The following is a 17,453-nucleotide window of genomic DNA, read 5'->3' as shown; positions in this document are numbered from 1 at the left end:
GGCGATGGGGCAGCAGATATCCGGAAGCAGTTTCTTAGGAGGAGTGAGTTTGAAGAAATTCACCAGATTTCCCTGTTCTTTTTAAGGAGGAGGAGGAGGAGGAGGAGGAGGAGGTCTGTCTGGAATGTGTTGGCTCATCTTGCTGTTTCCATTTCCCTTGTCTTTTGAGAAAGCCAGAAAATACCGACTCAAAGTTGCCCATCCTGTTTGCTGCACTTTATAAGTTATTGTTGCTGAATGATTGGGAGCTGTCCATCAGCGGGGAGGGAAACTTGCAGTTTACTTAAGAAATTGCATGTGTGACAAAGGCAGCTGCCGAGTGTGGTGGTCCCTTGAATAGAGGGAGGGGAGGCAATTAGGAACTGTGTGGTTGGGGCTTTTTACTTGTCAAACTGGAAGCTCATTGCTTTTGTTACCGCCATGTAAAGGGAAATGGCAGGGTTTTGTTTTGGTACTAAGGACCTTAAAGATTGCTGCCTGACACTTACACAGGAAGGCCGGATAAGTCTAGAAAGAGGGGCCACAGAGCAGTATTTTTAAAAAGAAGAAAAGAAAATTAAGAATTCTCACTTTTTTGTTATCTTTAAGCCCTTCTAGGCTTTGTTTTTGTTTGTTTTTGTTTTGTTTTGTTTTTTTGCGCAGGGTAGGGGAGGGAGGTAGGGGAGAGAGGAATGAGGGTTATTAACTCGCCTGGTGTATTAAAGACCAGCCTCATGAAAAGAGTCCTATAAACAGCTGGGCAGTCGGGTCAGTAAATTAAAAACATCTCCTCAATGTTAGGTGTCCTGCCGCCAGAAGAAACCAAATCTTTGCCACTGGTCTTGCTTCAAGCAAGACAGATCCAGGATCCCATGTGGCAACAGGGGCGTTTTCTTACCTGCATGCAAATCGGAGTTGTGTGTTTGCTTTTGAACAGGGTGAAATTATTTAACACTTGGGGTGGGAGAGGACCGGAAAGGCTCTTTTGGTCCTCTGCAAGTTTCTTCTATCTTTAACCCCTCCTGGAGCAGCCACCCTCCCTCACTCCCCTCCTTCATGTAAAAGAGGACGATTTCAGGCCTGTGATGTTTGAGTCTCTCAACTCCAATTAAATTAAACCCACACCAATGTACCCGGCCCTGGATCCTATGAGAGCCCCAGGAAAAGTAAGTTGGGCTTGTGGGATTTAGGGCTAGCCTTTTGCATTCCTTTTCCTTCTCTTTTCTCTCTGTCCGTCTCTGTCTGTCTCTCTGTCTCTCTCATTCTGGGGAAAGCTCACAAAACTCAACAGTCAAAAAGCAAGTTAGCGGTGTGGCTGCTAGAATGCCAGGAAACACAGGAAGCTTACGTTCTTCTGCTCCCAGAGAGGTCAGTTGAAAATCTTTCCAGCAGTCTTTTACTCTAGAAGGAAAAGAGGGTGTGTGTGCGTGTTTGGCAGACAAGGCCCTACCAAGTGTCACTCCCGTGTCACTGTGACAAGAAAATATACTTTTCCCCTCCCTCCTCCTCTCGCAATGCAGCCCTCTCTCGAAGAAATTTGTTTTGAGGGATTTGACAATCTTGCAGATAAAGTGCCTGCCTACTGCACTCGGTTGATCATTTTCCCTCATGGCTGACCGTAATTTCTTAGCTACTCTTAGCAGTAGCGCTGTCCCTGCTGCCCAAGGTAACGGGTGAGGGAGGGGGACTTGGCTTAGGTGCCCTCAGCTGGCTGGGGAACATGAGCCTTCCCCCTTCCTTCACGGATTTTGTAGTGCTGAAGATTAGAAACTAGAAGGAGGTGGTTTGGTTTGGTTTTGTTTTCTAATTAAGAATTTTTTAAAAAAAATCAATCTGCAACCAGTTGAACTAGATTATTAGGTTTCTTTTTGCTTTGTTTATTAATTTTTTTCTGTTTTGGTTTTTGAGGGATGGTGCGTGTGGAAGGGGACGCATTAACAAAACAATGATGGGTAACTGTGAGTGAGAACTCTGGGCATTTTGAGTAAACCAGGGCAGAAATTTGGATCCTTCTCTATCTTTTAAGATGCTTTTTTCCAGCTCTTTAAGTGAAAAGCATAAAGGGAGGGCAAACTGGGAGGAAGAAGAAAAGTGAGAAAAGCAGTCAGGGAGGAGAAAAAAAGCTGGCCCAGTCCCATCTTGAAGGTACAGAGAAAGTTTTTTGTGAGGTGGAGAGAAAGAAGAGAAAAGCTATTATGTACCCTAGGGATGCAATTTTAGTGGGGATGGAAGATTTGAGTGGGAAGGGAGGCACAGTGGCCTCCGGGCTCTCTCTTTTCCAGCAGTTGGGCGGTTGGCACCTCAATTTGAATTGCTGGGTGAGTAGTGGGGTGTGTGTGTGTGTGTGTGTGTGTGTGTGTGTGTTCGTGTCCTTGCTTATGGTCTTGACCATTAAACCTCTGTGGCTTTTTTTTTTTTTTTTTTTAAATTCAGACCCTGGGAAGGGGAAAACAAAACCAAGAATAAATAAATGGTCAACTCAAGCTGTGCCCTTCCCCGACGTACTTTCCATAGCAGTGTTTTAGGGAGTTGGGGAGAAAGGGTTAAAAAAAAATAAAGATGAGGAGGAGAGAAAGCTTGACTTTCATCATAGTTCTTAAGCTGTCTAGCAAGGCAGAGCCTGCAGAGCCGGCTCCCCAAGTTCCAAGAAGCTGGGGATCCGGAAAAGGGTGGTGGGGTCGAGGATTTCTTTTACCAAATAAATTTTTCCCCTTCACCCTCCAGGGCGGGCTCCGCTGGAAGGAAGGGAAGGGAGAATGACGTTGCCTCAGAGAGGAGCGTGCTTTCAGATGGCTGAGCATTCAGGCTCTGCTAGGAACAGGGCTTGTGGAAACTGTCTGTCTTTGTTTCGTATTTAATGATAACTTTCTGTTGCTGTGTCTTTAGTTGTATTTATTTTCCACTTCCAAATTTAGATGCTGGCCTTTTAGGGCTACCGTCTTGCCCATGGCATCTGTATTTTCAAAAACTTAAACAAGAGACCGTGTCTCTCAGGAAACCTGAGCAGGAGACCCATGACAGCCCATTGTGGTGTTAATGATCAGGAAGAGGGTCCTTTTGCAACTCCAGTTTGGGGCTTAGGTTACACTGTAACTGTTCAACCAGAGGGTCAGATCCTTTGCCATAGCTGTCAGGGCAGTGTCGAATTTGGAGGCAATTCCTATGATTACTTCCATTACTATCTTTTGTTGTGGAGTGGCCAAACACAGAAGCCTTTGCAGTGGTCCATCAGCATTTAGGTCTGACTTTGGGGAGGAGGATGAAAAAATGAAATATACAACAGACTGTAAGAGTCCTTATGTTTTCAAAATCGGGAATTAAATCCTATACATCCTATTAAAACACAAAGTGGTCAGTACTTCTCTAGTCGAGCATGAAGCAATGACCGACATATGGCTTGGTTTTCCTTTCTGGTTGTGTGCAACTTTTCTAGTTCAGCCTACGATTGTGTGAACTGTCTAGAATCATGGGGAAAGACAGTGCAAGCTGGCACTGCAAATGTCTAAGATGTGTTGCCGTAAATTTCCCAGCCCAGCCTGGCCTCCCTTTCCGAGATTCCTGAAAGGTTCCAGAGCTTTGTTTACTCAAATTACTTGGGTTACTTAATAGCAGTCCCACTCCTTTGGTGGCCGCTAACCCCTCCATTCTTGATGTCTCATGAGAAGGGAGTTGTTTGAAAGGGTGAATTCCCGACTCCAATGATACAGATATTATGATCTTTGTATTGTCACAACAGGCTGCTGCGTCGGCATTTTCTGGAAGCAACAGAGCCTGCAGCCTTATATTCTTAGGGAAACCTCCCTTTTGTGGTTTGGGGTTGGTGGGGGGCCCGGCTGAGCTATGTAATGGAATTCTTTCCTTCTGCAACATTTTGGAATGTGATGAAATCTCATGCCATGCCCTCCAGATTACATACTTCTGCACACATTTGAAGATTTTTTTTTTTTTAATTGGACTTTGCCTGGGTCATTCTCTAGTTACATTTAACTTCCAACTTGTCAGCTTGCTTTGATGGGGGGTTGCATCCTTTTCACATGTTTCATTTATGGGGACTGTGGATGTCCTTTAAAGGATGCCCATGTTTGGGACACTAACAGGGCAACAAAGAGCAGAGCAATGCAACACTGCCTTTGCATCTGTCATTGCTGAATTCCTGCTGAATCCAAGGTTTCGGGGCATTTGTGTCTGTTGGGCCACAGAAAGACGTTCATCCCTCCTCTCCGTGTACCTGTTCTTTTCTAGGGAGAAATTCACCTGCTCTCTGAAGGAAACAGCTGTTTCAAAGAGCACTTACCAGGCTCCATGCAGCAGGCATGAATTTCAAATACAATACTGTCTAGATTCGAAAGTTAGGCACAGGGTATATTAGAAAAACAAAAGACATTTTTGTACAGCTGGTCATTGTAAATAAATTAGAAGGGTGGTATCAGGTTTTGTTCACTACTTTCTTGAAATCCCCAGGATGTAATAACCATTATGTACTTAAAATTTACTCTAAATCAAAATTGGTGATTTCCTTTCCACTATATTCAGGAATCCCTAGATTTGGGGTTGTTGGGGTTTGGGGGGAGGGGTAGCCTGGAAATCATTATTATTTTTTTTTTAAGTTGTTTTGAATTTGAGCTTTTGGATTTCTTCATTTGGAATAGGTTAGTTTTATTCCTGGCTCTGTTTTGAAAATCTGCTCTCCTAGAAACAGCTGTACCCTCTTACCCAGTTCCCAAACATTCCCTGCAAACGTGGGACACTCAACAAGATTGATTATGCTGGCACTAATCATTTAATACCCAAGTAGTAGGGAAACACCTTGCGGGAGGGTGGAGGTTGCGAACTACCAAGAAATTACTTAGGGGTGAAGTGGTTCGTTCTTCATCTCTGAGGCCCGGTGGAGGATTAGGACAGTCAGAGGACCCTGTTGTGCCTGCTTCACGCCCTCCCTGACCTCCGCCATGCTGTGGCATGTTCCTGGAGGGACACAGGCAGGAAGAAAACCCTGGGAATTCACTGGTCAGGGGCCAGCCCGGACCGGGCGGGCCAAGACTTAAGCTTGCAAGTGCTTTAAAGGTTAGTTGGGGGAAGCACAATGGGATGCTTTCTTTTTATTGGGAAATAAATGAGAATGAGTGGAAATAAATTATGTTTAATGAACTTAACTGGAAGTAATTGTTCAAGAGCCTGTGAAAGCACAGCTTTGCCGGGTCGGCCCTGGGCTGCGGCTCTCACAGAGCCAAACAGCTGGAGCACGTCTTTCTTTTCCAGGTTAAAATGTTCCCCTCCATGTGCCCATGCCCCCACCCTGACACCTCCAGCCCCACTCCCAGACTCCCCCCACTCCTTTTTGGGGATTAAGAAAAGGTCATTAAGAGCAGAATTTGGCCCCCTAGACCCTGAGTGCTTGGCGATCTGTTTGGTGTGTTACCAGCTGGGTTGTTATATTATGGGAGGGACGGGGAGGGGGTTTGGGGGAGACCAAGGGCTTAGGATGGTTTGAGTTAGTTCTATGTATATGCATATGTGTGAGAGAATTTGGATGAAAATTGAGTGCACATTTATTCTCTCCCTGCCTGCCCTGTTCAATCATTTCCCTGCACGAAGAATTTCAATGCTTGTGTGAGTATATGAGAAACTATGAGTCGGCAGAATTTTGGAGAAAGCAAGGAGAGTCTCTCTTCTTCTTGCTGTCTAAATGGATTTGTTTCTGGGGTTGGGGGAGGGGTCCGGCCATCGAGAGTTTACCAAACAAGCAAGTAGCACCCTGAGTGTCAGGCTCCCTCGGATTCCAGAAGCTGTCACTGGGCAGCCTTGCGGGTGGGCCGGGCATCCCCAGCATCAGGCCCGGTGAGGCAGGCTGTGTGCTGGTGTTGGAAGGTGGGGCTTTTTTTTTTTTGCGACTCCCAGGCCCACCTCCTTTTCCTTAACCATCTCATTTCTTCCAGCAAAACTCGAACCCTGTGAAGCCTTCTTTCTTCCTTGTTATGTGCTCTTGCCATTAATGTAAGTCTTGTCCAGGGAAACCGTGTGCCCTTGGCTGGGAGCAGGCCCTTTGGGAGCAGTGGCCTTCCACCGCCAGTGGGCTCTGGGCGCCACACTGCCTGGGCTTCCAGAGCCAGGGGGAGGGGGGCAGAGGGAAATGTTTGCAGGAGCCCGTCTGGCCACCCTTCCACTGTATGTGTGCAGGAGCTTGGCAAGCCGTGACCTCAGGATGTTCGCAGGGTGAGTCGGCGTGGGCCCACCCATGCGGGCCAGACCCAGGCTGCCACGTGGGTCTCCTGACGTCATTCCGGCAGCTGCAGCAGGTGCTCGTCCGGGGAATGGGCTGTCGAGGCAGGAAGGCTACCTTTGCCGACCATTCCACCACTCCCTGGCCCTTCGCCTGAAAAAATCAGACTAGTTGAGTCACAGAGGGTTGTTGATGAGTAAGGAGCGGCCCCTCCTCCATCTCCACCCCCTCCTCTCTAGCGGCGCTCCGTGCCTCCGGTGACGTGCGACATCATTCACGTTTCACCAGTCGCCATTGGCCTTGGCGAAGCCATAGTCAGTGGCATCCAGCAGAATGCATGGAGCTCTAAACCCATTTTTAAATGTAAACTCCGAATGAACGGTGTCCCTTCCTGAGGCTGATTTCAGCCTCCGGGAGGGCTGGGGAGCCCAAGACCACAGAAGACCTCCTGTGTCCTCCCTGGGGAGGGGAGAAGGCTGACAGATGCTTCTCTATGCTGCTTTTGTTTTATTGTGCTGAGCTCCTCAAGGCACTTTCTGGCCCCATTTTTCTTCTGCAGAAAAGGAGAGCAATAGGGGAGTATTGAAGAGGAGGGTCCACGGAGAGGCCGGCCCCGCAATGGCTCTATTTGTTTTCAGGGTCTGCTGATTAATAGGTTGCGAGGTGAATGGCAAGCTTTCATTCCCTTTGGGTTCCCCACAGTTACGGAAGGTTGAGGGTCGGGGTGAGAGGAGGGATAGCAGGGAGATCTAGAAGTGCCTGAATCAATCTTTCATTTGCCAGGTTCCAAATCACAAACCGCGCTTGGATGGGGCTGTGGGCACTTGGCGATGAGGGTGGAACGGCCAAGCTACGGAACACTGTTCTTAAGGGTTCTCCAGGGGTCAGAGGTCAGCCACCAGGGCGCCCCCTCCCAACTCCCCCACTGTAGTTGGATGAATACTTTGGGTGGTAAGGCTTTGTGCATTTTGAGAGCTGGTAAAGGACCCCCCCCCCTTTTTTTTTAATCATTTAACTCTTCAGTGCTCAAAACCCATAGAGCATAATGACCAGAACTGGGGAAGACTTCGCTCTGCGTAGAAGCCGTTTCTTCAGGTAGAAAATAGAAAGCTCTGGTTTACGGTCTGATGAGTATTTTTCTTCCCTTTAAATAGACACTGTTTGCCTCATTTAATTGGTTCAAGGTTTTTGAGCTGACTTTTTCTTTAGTTTCTTGTCAGCTGAATTGACGGTGTGCATTGTGTTTCTATTACCAGAGCCCTGCTGGACCCTGATACTGCTCGTGTCTCTCCGTTTGAGGGGCAGAAACATCCCAATAAAATGACTTTATCACCCACCTCTCCGAATCAGCCACATATTATAAAATCCCCTGCTAAAACTACCTGGTGCCCTGTGGCATGGGGTGTTCTCAATGAGGCAGAAGCCCTGAGCTACTCCTAACTTGGGGTCTAGGGGGACAGCAGGGGGGTGCTGTTTGCTGAAACTGGTCTAGGTTCCAGGGACTGGTGGATGGGAGTGTGAGGAACAGATCCCTTTGTGAGTCCTGAAGCCTCTCTGTCCAGTGGGGAAGGTTGGTCCAGGCTAAGCTCAGAGGGTGCAGCTCACTACATCAGCATGGCAGTGAACCCCATCCCAGCATCAGGCTCTGCAGACACCATGGGCAGGTGAGCATGAAAACCTGGAAACACCACCTTCCCAAGGCCTGTGATCTGCAACACCTGCTGTGTGGAACTAATAAGAAATGCCAGCGACTTCATAGGTGTGTTGTGAGGATTTAATACAGTATGTCGTGTGCAGCGCTAAGGCAGGTTCAGTGGGAAGGCTGCACTCAGAGGTAGCAGTGGTGAGCTGTGCTGGGGTTGACAGGAGAGCTTTGGGAACAGCACCTGGACAGTGCTCCTCTGCCCTGTTCTCCCTCAGCTCATCAGACAAAGGGTTCTAGGGGGCTCCAGGGGGGAGTGCCAGGTGCTGATGGCATGGGTGTGTGTGGACAACTGTAGGGTGACTCCTGGACCTTACATGGAATGTTTTAGTCACTCTCGCTGTTTTTGTGGCTCGGAGATTCCTGCTTTTCAGCCTCTTCCTAAAGGGTTAGATACGAGTAACTAGGCTCTCCATACAACTCTCGGCGACCGCCACCACCCTGACCTTGAATGTTGGTCAGCTGTCACTGGAGGTAATGATGTTGCACACCCTAGGCAGTTTTGAAGACCTACTTAATATTTAGATAAGGTGGTTGCCTCAAAGGTTCTTGGTTCCATGTTGCAATAGTTTGCCTTAAATAGTGGACTCTTGTCTGTAAAAAGATAAAATGGGGAGAGAGGCATATTGCCAGCTGTTTATCCCACCAGCATGGATTATCACTTTCATTTAGATTCCCTAGATCATTTCTGGAAGGTTGTCTGAGTCTTTCTCCCAGGAATGATACTTTTCACTGTTGAATTTCTTAGGGCGGTAACAGTTTTGGACACAATCCTTAAGGACCCCTTTAAAGAAGTGGGCACTGATTGTAGGGAAGGGGAAAGTCCAAGGGACATTTCCTATTTGGGTTGGTTGGTGTTTCACTTATATGAACTCCTGCTTCAAGGCTCTCACCCTGCTTCTGGAAGGCCTTTGGTCATCTCTAGCTATTCAACTCTTCTGTAGGCTTTTGTATTTGTTAGCATGATAAAGTGATGGTTTATTTCTCAAAAGAGATGAAAAAAATTTGTCAATTAAATATCACATTTTTAAGAAGAAACATGGGCTTGTGGAAGGGTGGTCGAAAAAGTGCCACACACTCTTGCCCCATAATAAACGTCTTGCCTTTGAATTAAGGAGTGCCGTCTGTGGATGCATTTCCCCTCTGGGACTTTGATTAGAGCATACTAGAGGGGTGGCCAGCCAATACCTCCACTGTGCACTCTTCATTAGTACTCTTTGGACAGTATTTTTCAGAGCTTCTTTGCATGTGTATATCTGTGCCAGGCCCACTATTGAGCATATTATAGGCTTGAGCCTTAATTTTCACAGTGATGCTCTGAGGTTGACCCCCGTTGCATCTAGAGTTTGCAGAAACAGGATGAAGCTCCTGAGACAGGTTGCACAGCTAGACAAGTCAAGTAAAATTTCAGTCTGGGTCTTCCTTGTATCACAGCCTTCACTCTTGGTCACTGTGTCTATGCCGGGGGCTCGTAAACCATTTTTAAGGTACTGTACTGATAAAGATACGACTAGCTGGTTTCTGAAGGTCTGTCCAGCTTTGTTCTATGATTCTGAGCGACTCTATGTTGGTGAATGAATCTGTGAGACTGCGTGATCTCTTCCTCTCGTGACTGCAGTTGCAATTCAGTGGCTCTTCAGCAGCTTGAGTCTCACCACTGACACAAGCTGGGCATGACAGGGGATGGAAGGTTCTAGAAGACACAGTCTTTGTCCTTAAGGAGCCTAGCTACAGTGGAATCAAGAAAGGTACATACGTGACTCCAGCATGGACGTGATGTGACATAGAAAGAAAGGACTGTGGGGTCCTTGGGCTGGAGAGATGGGGCATTTTCACGAAGAACACCCTCCCGTGTGCCCAGTAGTAGCACAGGAACAGGCAGGCTGGATGGGAATTATGACTGGACCCTGGACTCTGCAGGGGTGACTGCACTCCTTCCCCTTGCTTGCTTGGGAACTGGTCAACCTGGTGAGACCTGTAGTTTCCTAGGGATCTGCCTGGCACACAGTCATGATCAGAAGATACAAGATCATGGGCAGCTTGAATCCACCCCCTCCTGTGTTAGAGAGTCTGACTAGACTGGGAAAAAAACCATATTGTGCAAAACAATATGAAGGTGATGGTGTCCAACTTTGGTCAGAGCTAGCTTCATCCATGTTTCTAAGAGGAAGAGGGAAAATTAACTTTTAAATCCCACCCCCAGTGAGCACCATTCTTGTGCAGATTCTATCTTCATCCTTTGCTAGACAAGTAGAGAAAGGTTTTCCCCGCATTTCCTGTTAGTCCTGCTTTGAAGGCAGCCGTGGAATTTGTGCATCTGAGCTGTAGACAGAACTATGCCATCAGGCAGCTTCTCCCTAATGATAAAATAATAAATACCAAGAATAATAAACCACCAGTCCTGTGTTTACCATGTGGTAGGTTCAGTGCTAAGCTCTTCCCATGGATTTTCTTGAGAACTCTGGAATTTGTGATTCTTGTTAGGACCCGGGCCTCTTACCCTTTGTACTTGTCTGTGCCCATGTGATCCTCTGGTCTGGGGGTCATGTGTCATGGCTGAACAGAGAGCTACCGTCTCTGGAACTCAACAGGCTGACTCAGGATGCCTGGGTCCTGATCCCAGACCCACTGAATCAGGTTCCTGCTGAGAGATTTCCTAGAGACAAGCATCCTGAGAGAGGCTTGACTTAACTGGAGCGGAGAATTATAGGCTCCACTGCCCACTGTCAGCCCTTCGATGCCCATCCTTTGCTTCCTTCCATTGTTTATGGTGGTCCCGTTTCCCAGAAGCCCTTCAGCCGCTAGGTGACAGTCTTCCCTGCTTTGGGCTATCTGTGGTTCTTCCTACTCATCGCATAGTCTTTCCACCCTTACTCTGGAACTGGTCTGCCTTCTTACATTTCAGCAGGTGTGTACCTTTCCAACCAAACAAAAGAAACGTCTAGAAGTTGGCAGTAGTCATTTTCCTTTCCTCCTGGTGGTCTTCGCTCTTCTGACTTCCTCTCCCTCCCTCTCCTTCTCTTTCCCCTCTCCGTGCCTTAAGAGTTCAGTTGTTGGCTACTTTTCAGGTGGCCATGGCCTTGAGGCAGTAGCCCTTCACTCTGCTGGCTTTGGCCTTGTCTAGACCTTTAGGGCTGCTAGGGACGTGTGACCAAAGCTCCCTCTGCTTTGGGCCTTTGCATTTCAGTTCTGTGATTGCAAACTGGTAATTCACAGCATAAGGCTCTTTGGGCCACTAGCTTGCCCCTCTGGAAGCGTCCAGTTGTTTATGAGCATCGTTAAACCAGGCTGTTGCAAGTGTTGGCTTCTTTCTCTGTAGTCGTTTCTGGAGCACATGGAGGAGGAAGTCCATATTTTACGTTCCGAACATGCTCATGCAAGTTCGAAGCCCCTTTTAGAGATGCCTTCTGGGGTGAGAAATACTCTTTGCGTATTATACCCCTTCCTTATTCATTCAAAAAGAAAAGGACAAGAAGAAAAACGCAAAGCAAGCTAAGTGCTCGGTGGTCCCTGAACTTGAGAGGCACTAGTGGGCAGCACTGAAACCTCACTTCTTTCCTTGTAATGCAATTCCTTTTCCTTGATGTTAATGCAAGTTGTGCCTTCCTAAAAGTAATAAAAGGAAATGAAGACACGTTCTGAAATGAAACTTGACTCTAATCCATTCATCATCTAATACTGGCCTCTTTATCTTCGCTGGTACCTAATCTGGTTAAATGTCCCTGTTGTAGGATTTTAGTGAAAATCCTCTATGGGGAATAGGGTTTTTTTGCAATTGGATTACTCTCAGTAAATGGCCCAGTAGTTCGCTTGTTTCAGCTTCATTTTTCCTTTGTGGTCTTGCTGGGCTAAGTTAGAGCACAGCATATGCGGGGGTGGGGGGCAGGCTGAGAGCAGGAGCAGGGGTAGAGAAGAGGACAGGAATTGGGGAAGGTCTGGTCGTGGCAACTAAAAAAACCTTTAAAATGCCTTTCTTTCTTTCTTTTTTTTTTTTTTCCGTGCTCTTTCTACCTATCCACCCTTCCTGAACATAAAAATGCTTGTACTTTGTTTGCTAGAACTGCCCGTTTCTAAACGGCACCCCTTTTATTAGCCCAATTTATCATCATCCAGTTAATTTATTAGCATTCCCCCATGACTTGCTAATGAAATTCCTAATGAATCAGGGCTGCTGTAATCTGCATAAAATATGCAGGTGCTTGCCTGGCCATCTAGGGCTTTCTGGTAAAGTTCACACTCCCAACCAGACCAGGAGTGGAGCTTTTCATCCGTGCTATCTGTAAAGGACTGTAGCAGGCGGGCTGATTCCCAGGGGCAGGGAGCCCTTAGGAGCGGGAGGTGGTGGGTAGGGAGGCTGCATGGGTGGGACTTGGGCCCTGCCTGGTTTCTTTAAGGGAAGGTGTTCCTAGCCTGTTCCCTGGGAAGCCTGCTTGCCTCCTGAACGTCCCTCCGCTGGGGCTCTGGGGTCAGAGACCACCCCACACCCCCCAGTAAATTAAGTCCCCACGTCCGATTTATCTGACGGCTGGGAAAGTGCAGAGTCAGGGTCTGTGATGGGGGTGGTGGTGAAGGAGGCATTTTTTACAGCCAGGCTCCGTAGGGAGGTAAAAACGGAAGCGTGCCCACCCAGAGAGCAGGCTTTACAAATACCTGTTATTTTTAATACATGGATCAGGGCCAGGGCTGCAAGGCGGGATTGAGCGCATCTTCCAGAATCTGGGCGGGAGGGCGTGGCCCCCGGAGCACCTGGGGCCTGTGTTGGGAAGTCTCAGGCTGCTGGGAGCCAGGCTGATGGTGTCCTTCTCTGTTTCTTTCCCTCCCACAGTCGAACAAAGTGCCGGTCGTGCAGCACCCTCACCATGTTCACCCCCTCACGCCGCTCATCACGTACAGCAATGAGCACTTCACCCCGGGAAACCCACCTCCACACTTACCTGCTGACGTTGACCCCAAAACAGGTAGGCCGAGCGTTCGGTGCCAAGCGCATATGCTGGGTCTGGGGCCACCTGACCTGCTGGGATTTGGGACGGGCTGTGGGCACTGTGGAGGGGCTCCTGTTCCTCTCCTGGGTGTTGAGAATAAAGTTCTTTGGGGAGGCCAGAGCCTGGTGAGGGAGCTGCTTCCCCCATCCTTAGAAGAAGCCCATGTGTAGCACCAATGATCTTTCTAGAGCTCCGCATACCCACTGGAAGGGCTGGCTATGAATCCCACACTGTTTTTCAGGAGTAGCTTCTTGTAGGCATCCACGAGGAGTAGGCATCTTGTGGTCTCCTTCTCAGCAGCTTGGGAATAGAGGAACCCCACCAGCATGGTCCCCCAAAGCCCTGGTTAGTTTAGCAGCTGAGGGACTTCAGTCACTTGATGATGACGGTGTGGTGCAACGTCCCGGGGTCCCGCATCGTCGTTGCTGATTTATTTGGGTTCCTCTTCTGTAGTATCACCAAGCCCATTATACAGATGTGAAAACCAAGTTCATCGTGGAACAACCAGTAGGGTCTCATGCGGAAGGTGCCAGGTCACCCTTCAGCCTTTACACTTTACCCTCCCTTCCATCCCATGTGCTCATCAACTACTTTTTCCTCAAAGAGGGAAAGAGAAGGCAGGGTTCCTTGAGACCCTCCTGTAACAACCAGCAACCGGCCACAGCTCCTAGTGGGATGGTCATGGGAGAAGAGCTGAGGCCAGGCCAGGCTGGGTGGTACACTGCCCGGGGTTTCTCCAACCAGCTAGTTCATTAGAAGGATAAATGTTAAATGGCTACCCCATGTCACTTTGTCGGACGGGATTGTTTGGTGTCGAGCTGAGGTAGATTGCCTGTTCATACAGACTTCGCTGCCTTTGAATGAAACTACACATTAGCTGGTTTTCACCAGCCTCTGAGCCCCCTTTGTGCTCGTGGGGGACCCAGCCTGGTGCTTGGATGGCTGGAGGAGGCCGCCAGCCGGCCTCAGGCTCTGCGAGTGAATGGCAGCATCAACGTCTCATTTAAATAATGGTAGTACAGGGAATAGCTTTTAAATGGTTATCGTAAAACATATGATTAACGTCTGCAGACTGTTTACTTTTCCTCTGCGAACATTCTTTCAAGTGTGCAAATGGCTTGGTGTAGGGTCCAAGACCAGCTAATCTGTTTGGTTTTTGTAATAGAGAGAAAGCCATGTCTGCATGAAAATGTCACCCAGGGAGACTTAACTTACAGATTAAAAGCTTCCTGAATGAATTAAAAAAAAAATGGACTAGTTTTCATCCGCAGACACGCAGCTTATTACCTCCAATACTGCGTTAATTCTGTAGTATTGTTCATTTTCTTCCCAGTTCAGCTGCTTAGATCAGTCCCTCTATGTCAGAATTGCTCCCAGCACTCTTGTTTTGCTCAGGATTGAGGGCAGGAGCCTGTGGAGTAAGTGTGCAGTCACTCGGGCCTTTAGGATGGGCTCAGCTGTGTCATGTGTCATGTGTCATGTGTACCTGGTCAGTGGCTAGGGCTGGTTCTCCCAGCTGGCTGCCTCCAGAGAAGTAGGTTCTAGACCTGAGTCCGCTGGTCTGCTCAGTTCAAATCCTACCCTGGAGGAGGGGCCATGGGTCCTGGTGAGTTTCTGCCGCAGTTCTTCCTCTCAGCTGAGGTGGAGACATTCTAGAAGAGTTACCTTTTTTGAAAGAAGGCAAGAGTCACCCTTCCAAAAGCCATAACTGGAAAGGCGTTGTTAGAAACTTAGAAGAGGGGACTCTGGTGCAGGCAGGTCATTAGAATTAAAAGGAGTAGAGGCCCAAGTTGGGAGGGCAAAGAGCATTTACATGACTCGATCACCTACTGTGTGCCAAGCCCTTCGGATTTTTCTTTAATCTCAGTAATCACACTGATCCCATGAGGCAGAAATACCCGAGACAGTATTTTCGGGGTCTGCGTCTACCCCATGTACCCATCCATCTAGAAGGAGATAAACCACTTTGTCAAGATAGAGCAGGGAGAGATGATCTTAACGATCACAGTCATGGGAAGAATCTCACGCTAGCTCTGCTCATAGAAGAGAAGTCTCTGTCCTCCTTTCCCTGGTCCCACCCCTCGGCAGTTTCTCTGTCCTTCTCTCCTTCTTTGTAACTGAAATGCTGCTTCTTCCAGGAATCCCACGGCCTCCGCACCCTCCAGATATATCTCCGTATTACCCGCTATCGCCTGGCACCGTAGGACAAATTCCCCATCCGCTAGGATGGTTAGTACCACAGTAAGGAGTTCCATTTTTTAATTCCCTTTTTGTTTCTTACATGGGCATGCTTATTATTTATCCTGTGTGTGCGTGTGTGTGAGTTTCGGAAGACAGGGTTGGTGGGGGAGGGTGGCAGGGGGTACTTGGGGAAGATGCTCCACGAGGCGCCCCGTGAGGAAGCTGGTGAGTTAGTAGCCTTTCGGATGGGCCATGTAGGAAAAACATTGTTGATACTTAGCATTCTGAACCCACAGTCCCCAAAGACTCTGGGTTTCTCTCTGTGAACAAGGGTGTCTGTCCTTCAGATACTTTGGGAATGGCAGAGGCTCTCAGGGCTTCTGTCAGAGAAAGCCGGTCATGGCTCTTCTGCTGGTGGCAGCCCAGCCTGGAGGCCTGTTGTTGCTTTGAGGCAGCATGAGTGGCAACAGTCATAATGTCATTTTGAAACACAGGGTGACAGTGTGTGGGGGAGGGGTTCCTTCAGAAGCCCCTAACCCCTCGCCCCATCCTGACCATTGCTCCCAAGGCTGGCAACAAGAGTGGAAAGGGCTGCCTGTTGGGACAGACGGTATATAGTCAGCATCTCTCTGAAATTCTTGGTTCGCCTGATTGTGAGGGGCGGGGGTGGGGCTTTGGAAATCCCTCATGTGGCACATGGAGCCTTCCTGAGTGTCAGCCAAGGTTCCTGGCAGTGTGCAGGGCATCGAATCACCTTTTACAATTTGTCTTCCTATCACCCAGTCTTGCTTTTATAATACCATCCATTAACCTTCCTTAAGACAACTTGAAAAATGTGTATTTCTGAGCCAGAGTAGAAAGGCCTTTACTGCATAAGCATACCACGCACGAGTGTGTGTGTGTGTGTGTGTGTGTGTGTGTGTGTGTGTGTGTGTATGCATGTAATATCTGTTTTGTGAGTGCATTCTTGTGTATGTATTTCTCCATGTGTATCCGTGATCGCCACTCAAAAAAACAAGGACAATTTGTTGTTTTAACAGAAATATGTCCTGGGTTAAACTCCGAAGTTTGGGTTTTGGGGAAGAACCCCCTGTTGTAGCCTTACAGAAGATACAGTCTGGAATAGTTTGCCCAGTGTTTCTCTAGTTGAGCACACTCTATCCTGTTCTGTGAAAAACAGCTTGGAGTCTGAAGTAGCTGTACAAAATACTGACCGTGGGTGTACTTTCTGTTGATTTTTTTTCTCCTTCATTTTGTTGGGGAGGGTAGACACGGACGTGAGCTTGTATCCCATTCCTTCCTCAGAAAGGAAGGGGCCATATTCCTGGACTAGTTCTCTGTCATCCCTTGCCCCGTTCAGCTGATGGGCAGATATTTGAAGGCTAGATAAAAAGGAATAGCCAACTCAGACAACCCTCTGTCAGAAAAAGTTGTGTGTCTTTCATGAGGATGCTATTTTGCATGTTGCTGTATTTTTTAATTATTGTAATGAGGTGTGATTGTCTATTGGTTACCCACAATTCTTCTTGGGGACTCTCCCCCCGGTAACTCTTGTCAACACTTGTTAATTTGACAAAAGGCTACAAATTAAGCTCTGTTAATTTAATGTTTTCTCACCGAGATCTAAATACCGAAAGAGGCCCAAAGCGTAACTGAAGTCCTTTGATTCACTGCACTTTATTTTGGTATAAATTTACATTCATTATTGTTTTCCTTTGGATGTGTAGCCCTCAATTAGTGTGATGGCTCCATTAAAGCAAGCGAGACTTCGCCTTTAATTATTACAACAAAACACCTAGTTTCAGCTTGGGGAGAGGGTCTCTATTGACATAAGCAGAGGTTATAAAATTTAATTAGCCATTCCTATCAGATTTATGGCATTCAAATTGTTCTGTGTTTCTTCCCTTTGATCCTTCCTGTACAATCCCCAAGATTTTTGTTCTGATCAAATGAGAATAAAGCTTACTGTGCAGAGAGAACTTTCCCTTTCTTTTCTTTTTCTTTTCCCCACCCCCACCCTTGTTTGCACTCTCTTACTTTGTACCCCCCCCCCTTTTTAGGCAAGGTCAGCCAGTGTACCCAATCACGACAGGAGGATTCCGTCACCCCTACCCCACAGCTCTGACTGTCAACGCTTCCATGTCCAGGTGAGTTCCAAAACGCGGGCCTCCAACCAAGTCAGCCGTGGGGGACTCCTCAGGAAGTGCTCTGGATGGCTTCCAGGCCATCCAGCGGCTGCTTCTTCAAGTTATCCTAATGCTCTAAGACCAATAGGGCATTGCGCTTTACTCCTAGAAAACACTAAAAAATTAACCTGAACTTCTAAGATAGATGATGTCAAAGTTTTGAGGTTGAATCTGGGAATCAATGTATTGAGCAGTATTTTTTT

At 47.8% G+C, this 17,453-nt stretch overlaps 1 protein-coding gene across 26 annotated transcripts in view; it reads left to right on the top strand.

Moving 5' to 3' along the window:
• Nucleotides 1-17,453, top strand: part of TCF7L2 (transcription factor 7 like 2) — a 196,373-nt gene that overhangs the window by 157,815 nt on the left and 21,105 nt on the right. For 20 of the 26 annotated variants that reach the window (XM_080822635.1, XM_080822636.1, XM_080822658.1 and 17 more), the window contains 3 exons: nt 12,727-12,859; nt 15,022-15,124; nt 17,125-17,211. In XM_080822635.1, the coding sequence (XP_080678761.1) occupies nt 12,727-12,859; nt 15,022-15,124; nt 17,125-17,211 (323 nt within the window). The remainder of the gene's footprint in view (nt 1-12,726; nt 12,860-15,021; nt 15,125-17,124; nt 17,212-17,453) is intronic. The other 6 variants (XM_080822637.1, XM_080822634.1, XM_080822654.1 and 3 more) reach the window with 1 other exon arrangement.

The sequence above is a fragment of the Martes martes genome, assembly GCF_963455335.1.
Source record: "Martes martes genome assembly, chromosome: 14".
Classification (NCBI taxonomy): domain Eukaryota; kingdom Metazoa; phylum Chordata; class Mammalia; order Carnivora; family Mustelidae; genus Martes; species Martes martes.
This window is presented reverse-complemented; position numbering and strand designations above follow the sequence as displayed.